This window comes from Microplitis demolitor, chromosome 9 (genome assembly GCF_026212275.2).
Source record: "Microplitis demolitor isolate Queensland-Clemson2020A chromosome 9, iyMicDemo2.1a, whole genome shotgun sequence".
NCBI classification, from domain to species: Eukaryota; Metazoa; Arthropoda; class Insecta; order Hymenoptera; family Braconidae; genus Microplitis; species Microplitis demolitor.
The window spans coordinates 922,926-929,668 of record NC_068553.1 but is presented as its reverse complement, the minus strand read 5'-3'; the positions used below and the strand labels follow the sequence as shown (position 1 = coordinate 929,668).

At 30.0% G+C, this 6,743-nt stretch overlaps 1 protein-coding gene across 1 annotated transcript; it reads left to right on the top strand.

Moving 5' to 3' along the window:
* The first annotated feature begins 1,465 nt into the window (after positions 1-1,465).
* LOC103574743 (inactive CLIP domain-containing serine protease A28) lies at positions 1,466-6,207 on the top strand. The gene is made up of 5 exons (XM_008554251.3): positions 1,466-1,586; positions 1,672-1,766; positions 3,367-3,623; positions 5,475-5,898; positions 5,968-6,207. The coding sequence occupies exons 1-5, from the start codon at positions 1,514-1,516 to the stop codon at positions 6,130-6,132; spliced, it is 1,014 nt and encodes a 337-aa protein (XP_008552473.1). The 5' UTR covers positions 1,466-1,513; the 3' UTR covers positions 6,133-6,207.
* Positions 6,208-6,743: the final 536 nt, after the last annotated feature.

The following is a 6,743-nucleotide window of genomic DNA, read 5'->3' as shown; positions in this document are numbered from 1 at the left end:
CCAAGTTGAAGGGTTGGTAAAGCCCTTATATCTTTAAAGACACATCCTTTAGGTTAAAACGGGAACTTTCTTGTTCAAGGGGGAATAAAGGGCTATCACACTATATAAGTCCTTTTATCGTGCTGGGACTCCTTTTTAAGTTTTATCGGCACGCACATTTTATCAACTTAGTTTTATTATATATAATGATGATGATTTATTAGACGATTACCTTGATCAAGTTTGAAGATGAGCCCAATCAGTCGATTAGTTTGGAAGTTGTGGGTGTTTGAAATTTTTTCTGATTTTCATAAAAATGGATTTTCTGGCTTTATCCTAAAATAACTTTTTAACCGAAAATGATAACTCGATTCTGTAAAAAGTATCTCAAAATTTGAACGATCAGCTTTAATTTTCACTATAATACTCGATTTTTTGAAACATCTTTTCTAACAATTCGATGATTTCGAAAATTTCAAAAAAAAATAAAAAAGCTTATTTTTGCAGCTTAGTCTTTTAATATCTTCTAAATAATAAGGCACAACCCATTTCCTTAAAGTTTATGTTTAAGCTTACAAAATAAGTATTAATCATTATTGTAGCTTTATTATGTTTACATATAATGAGAATTATCAACTGAGAAAACTAAAACTTTTAAAACTTTAAGAATTTTTATTATGCTAGCTTTAGTATTTTTAAATTAAATCAATGTTCGAGAAATTATACCCAAACAATAATAATAAAAATTGAAGTAAATATAAATGTCGTGACAAAATTTGTGAATTTTGTTATTCTATTGTGCAAGGGGAGAGTGGGGTCAATTGAACCAAAAATAATTTAACATTTTTTTTTTATATGAATAAAAGCAAAATGATGACTTTTTTTTTACGAAATTATAATTTATTATATAGACTATTATTTCTCATAAGCACATAACTCAGCAAATGATGAAAATTTTTAATAAATACGCAATTGTACAACTGCATCAAATGAATAAATACGCAAATGTACAACTGCATCAACTGCATTCTTATAAAATTTCTATAGGAATTTATGAGGATCTATTGGATTCTATGAGATTTTCTAAACAGGTTATATATATTTAACAAAAGACCCCTTTTTTAAATATACACAAAAAATTATAACGAAATAAATTTATATTTTGGGGTGGGCACTTTGTACCCAGTGTGCTTGTCAGGGATTGATAATTCATCATCATCATTATTGAATTAGCTTCATCCAGATATTCACTTGGCAACCAGAAAAAATGGACGAAAATTTAATTGCGTTAATAACATCATTATATTTTTTTATTTTTCAAGGTCTTTCTTTGTTCTCAATCAAAAAAGTTGGTAGCCGGAATTTATTTATTATCACAAGTCATGTATGAATGCCCTGAAGGTTTTCGTTTAAGTTTAATTAGATCATCTTTTGTTATAACTTTGTTTTCGAGGATGACCGCTGGTTCCGCTAGCTTTATAAAAAAAATATTTCCTCCATTATTGACACTAAGGAACCAAACGGCGAATTAACAATGTCTTCAGCAGTTTGGCTTGTTATTTTCAAAATATTATTTGTTATTAAATTAACAACTTCTAATCCTTATGGTAAATCATAAATTTTTTTTGCCATTCAGTTATTATTAGTCATTATTATTATTAATATTATCATTAATTTTTTTTTAATTTCTAGATACTGGAATCCGTCATCGTAAATGTTATTGCGATTTCCTTGAAAACCTGTGTCCTTTAAAACAACATATTAGTTTAAGATTATCGAACGATCCGGTAAGTAAATTATAAATTGAATATTTATTCAAAATTAATTAATGCTCTTGATTTCAAAAATTTTTGTTATTTAATTTATCGCTATTCAGATTTATATTCTGAGCTAACAGAATTATAAGCTTTGTTATCATTTTTATCGAATCGTCTATTTTTAAATTATTATTAAGCGTAACGAGTCGATTAGGTTAGCCATTAATCGTCATGCGCAATAGTTTTAGCACAAGTCATAAGTGCGCGCGCATGAACTGGTGACGGCTACTAAAGAGATTGTGTAATGAACAATAGCTTAGCTCACTTGTTGCACAACTACAATTAGTTAATTGTTTTCCACGAAATATTGATATCTAATCTTTCGTGGAGAACAAATAAATCAATATTAAGGAGACCGGTGGTCTAGAGGCTTAAAATTTCATGATTTAAAAAAAATTTTTTTTTATGTCTTAATAAAAATCAAATCTTATGAAATTTTGAGGAATTATTTTATTGTTATTAAAATATAAAAAAATCCTTATAGTTAAGAAAAAAAATTATTTTTAATATTTAAAAGATGGCGTTGAAGTTAGCTCCTTTAAAAAAAGGGACCCGGGCGGCGTAGAACAATTCAGCTCTTCTATGGATTTGAAACAAAAAAATTTAATGGATTTTTAATCAGTATAAATATACCTATCGGCGGAACTAGAATAAAAAAAAAAAAATTTTTTTTGAAGAAGTGGCACTTTGTTGAAATTTGTAGTAAAAAAATTGCATTTTTTTTCTTAACACTTTGCATGTTAAAAAATAGAAATATTCAACGCAAAAATTTTATTCTAGTACCAGCTATGGCTGTTAGTGTATTAAATAACATATTTAAATTTGAAAGCAATCGACCAGATAATTTTTTTCCCTCTACGCCAGGCAGAAAAAAGTAGTTTCGAGATAAACGCGTTTAAAGTTTTACTCAACGAAATTCTGAAGAAAACTATATTAGAACATATACTTACGATTAATCAGCTATTCCAGCGCCATATTTTTTTCTTATGCATTTCTTCGGTTTTTCTTGTTTTTCATTATATGTTGACTTGTTTACCATTATTATAACTAAGTATAGAATTCGAAGCAGATGTTTTCCGCCGAATATTAGAATAAAAATTACTCACTCGGCTGGCCTGCTAAATAGCTTTTAGAACATCAAATACTGGGAATATCATCACCATATTTTAACAGTATATTTTTGAAAAACTATAGTTTCGAAATATGAAAAAAAAAAATTTTTTTTTCGAAATTTCTAGACCACCGGGTCCCCTTAAGTAAAATATAATTGATATTACATAATTGTAATTACCCTAGTGAATTTGTTTATATCGAAAATTTAAGTTTCTTTCGGGTTCATTTCCAATTGGAAAGAAACTAATTAATATAGTAGAAATTCCGAAAGAAACTATATTAATACAGTATAAATCGATTTAAATTTTGGTATGTCGTAAGAATTATACCCAATTCGTATTGATTGTAATTTGAAAGATTTGATCAAAATTGCTCTATACATCATAAGCTATCGATATCCACAAAAAATTTACTCACTATTACTACATTTATCTCATAAAAATTTGATTTGTTGAAGTTCTTTACGACTGAATGTGCAACCAATCAAGTAATATACTGTGATATACCAGATGGATTGATGAGCGAAACATGCGGGAAAAGAAAGCTAACAGTAATGAGACGTAAGAAGAACGGTGAAGCTAAAACTGGTCAATATCCATGGCAAGCAGTTATTTTGAGGCGTAAAGATGATGGTAACTTTGAGTATATTGGATCTGGTGTACTGATTAACAAGAAACATGTCCTTACTACTGCGCATAAAGTTGATTCTGCCGTGTAAGTTGATTAAATATTTACTTTATTAATTCAAAATGAAATCGGTCAAGAGAAAATTGGAAGTAGATGTAAGAAATGGCATAATGCAATGTAAGCAAGGAGGTACCGGCGGGTAATAAGGCCTAGCTAAAGGAGATTTTGAATAGAATCGAGAATATTGCATTTAATTATCGAAATGTATCATTAATCTTTATTTCAATATATGAGCCACACGGAGAAAACAAAACAGGTAATTTTCCTATGTTACATAGTAATATTTTCTATGTTCGCATAGGAATTTTTACTATGCGATATATAGGGAAATTTACTATGTTAACATAGGAATAATTTCTATGTTGTATAGGAATTATTCCTATGTTGACATAGTGTACTTCCCTATGTGAACATAGGAAAATATATCATGCAGCATAGGAAAATTTACTATGTAGCATAGGGGAATTTACTATGCAACATAGGAATAATTCCTTTGTTACATAGGAATTACTCCTATGTCAACATTGTAAATTTTCCTATGTTACATAGGAATTATTCTCATGTTAGCATAGTAAATTTTCCTATGCTACATAGTAAATTTCCCTATGTGCATATAGGAAATTCTACTATGTTAACATAGGAACAATTTCTATGTCTAGAAAAATAAAAAAAAATATAATTTACTTATTTCCTTACATGTAGGGGAAATAGGGGCAGAATGGGCCCCCTTAAAATTTTAGATTCCTCGAAATATTTGGGGGCAAAATGGGCCCCCCAAACTTTTCAACATGAAAAGTGTTTGGGGCGGGGGAGGGGCAAAATGGATCACTAAGGCAAAATAGGCCACTGAGGCCAAATGGACCACTGGGGCAAAATGGCCACCCAAAATTTTTTTACATATAAGAAAAACAAATCTCATCCTTTTATGATTTTTGTAACACAAGAATTTTTCCTATGTTAACATAGGAATAATTTCTATGGTAGATAGTATTTTTTCTTATGGTAACATAGTAAAATTTCCTATGTTCGCATAGGAATTTTTCCAATGTGAAACATAGGAATTATTCCTATGTTAACATAGGATCGATTGCTATGTTTCACATAGGAAAAATTCCTATGCTACAAAGGGAAAATTACTGTGGTAACATAGGAAATTTTACTATGTTACCATAGGAAAAAATGCTATGTAACAGGAATTATTCCTATGTTAACATAGAAACTTTTCCTATGTATTATAGGAAAAGTTCTTATGTAACATAGTACTTTTTCCTATATTTTTATAGGGAATTTTCCTATGTTTACATAGGAAAAATTCCTATGTGCACATAGGAATAGTTACTATGCTAACATAGGAAATATTACTGTTTTTTTTTCTCCATGCATAAAATGTAACGAAGTAATGGTAATTTTTACCATAAACGAACAAAAAATTATACTTTCCCAAAAACCGTACGAATAGGCCTTATTTTACTACGGTAGGGTAATAAGGCCTACGGGTTAGTCAAACTGGAATAGTTTAACTATACTTAATAAAATTGGTATTAGATATGAATTATCACTTAAATTTAGCAACATTACTTTTTAAGAGTCAGAAGACTAGATTGTTTTTTATAATTTCTTCTGCGCTACGGCAGCATGTGACGGATGATGAAATATAGAAAACAGGGAACGTGGTATCGGAACTCTATAAATTTGTCGTAACATCTCTATGCAAGGCCTTTCTACTAGAGTAGCCTCTAGCGGAGGCGGTTATTTTAAATATCATTTCTGTAACTTAGGCCTTATTACTCGACAGTCCTTATTGCCCGCGGGTACTTTATTATCTTACGGTAATCAATAACGCTAGATTATTTTTGGAATAAAAATTTATTTTTTCAGACTCTCCAATTTAAAAATTCGTCTTGGAGAATGGGATTTGTCATCAAACGAAGAAGTATGCGAACAACAAGACTATCGGGCATCAAGAATAATCAAGCATCCAAAATTTAACTCTGACACACTTGAAAGCAACATTGCGTTAATCATATTGGATCATGAAGTTCCTTTGGCAACGACTGCGCATATCAGTACCGCCTGTTTATCCTCAGGAGTTCCAGTGACTGGAACAAGATGTTGGGTCGCTGGTTGGGGTCGTAATCCTGCAGAATTCGCAACAGGAAGTTCGAATTTATTGAAAGATTTGAATGTACCTATTGTTGATCGATTTGATTGTCAGATACAAGTTCAAAGAACCCTTGGCGACAGTTATGATTTACCCGAAAATGTTTTTTGTGCTGGTGAAGGAAAATTAGAGTCTTGCATGGTAATTTTATAATTTATTGTTATTATTCATGGGTAAGCTGAATTTGTTCATTTATTAATATGATTCTAGATTGAGGGTGGTGCTCCACTGGTTTGTGAATCGACAACTGGACAATGGGAAGTCGTGGGTCTAGTTTCAGCGGCTATCAGTTGTCATCAAAACGTTCCGAGTATTTACACTGATGTCCATAAATTTGTTTCATGGATTCATCAACAAGTTTTTGATAATTATTAAGAGGCAATGCTTTAATAATGTGTTTTCCGATGAAAATTATTTTAATTGAAAATAAAAATTATTCACAATAACAAATTGTTTGTTATAACTTGCTCAAGTTTCCAATTAAAAATTGTTCATTAATTTTTTTTTAGAGTTTGCTGCTCAAATATATATACGAAACTATTAATTAATCTGCATGTCACTATAAGTAAATTTCAGTGCGACAAGTTTACTTGTTGGGCCAATTGGTTCTTAAAGAAGTTCCAGCATAAAATCACTTTTCGACAGATTTGGCTGAAATTTTTTCACAGGTTTAGAATATAGCTTTATTTATGAATTCCTAAAATTTCATAATTTCTGACCGTTTAAATCGCGAGATATTTGAAGACAAAGTTCGCGATTTCGAGAGTCATGTCCTATTTAATGCATGTAAAATGTCCGGTTCCTCCAACTATTTTTTATTATATTAAAAAATTCTCTAGACGGGATTAGAAAAAAAAGTAAGAGAGTATTGAAAAATATTTATAGAATAAGTTAAAAAAATAAAATTAGCACTTCATTGTTCTGTTATCGATATATAATAATTAAAAAAAATAATTTTCGATCCATTTCCAACCTGCTCGCTGAAC

Bases quoted from the DNA above. Each gene is read 5' to 3' on its own strand.
- LOC103574743 (XM_008554251.3), top strand. From the start codon at position 1,514: ATGTCTTCAGCAGTTTGGCTTGTTATTTTCAAAATATTATTTGTTATT. The intron at 1,767-3,366 runs GTAAGTAAATTA...GATTTGTTGAAG, and splicing joins TAAGATTATCGAACGATCCG to TTCTTTACGACTGAATGTGC. The intron at 5,899-5,967 runs GTAATTTTATAA...ATATGATTCTAG, and splicing joins GAAAATTAGAGTCTTGCATG to ATTGAGGGTGGTGCTCCACT.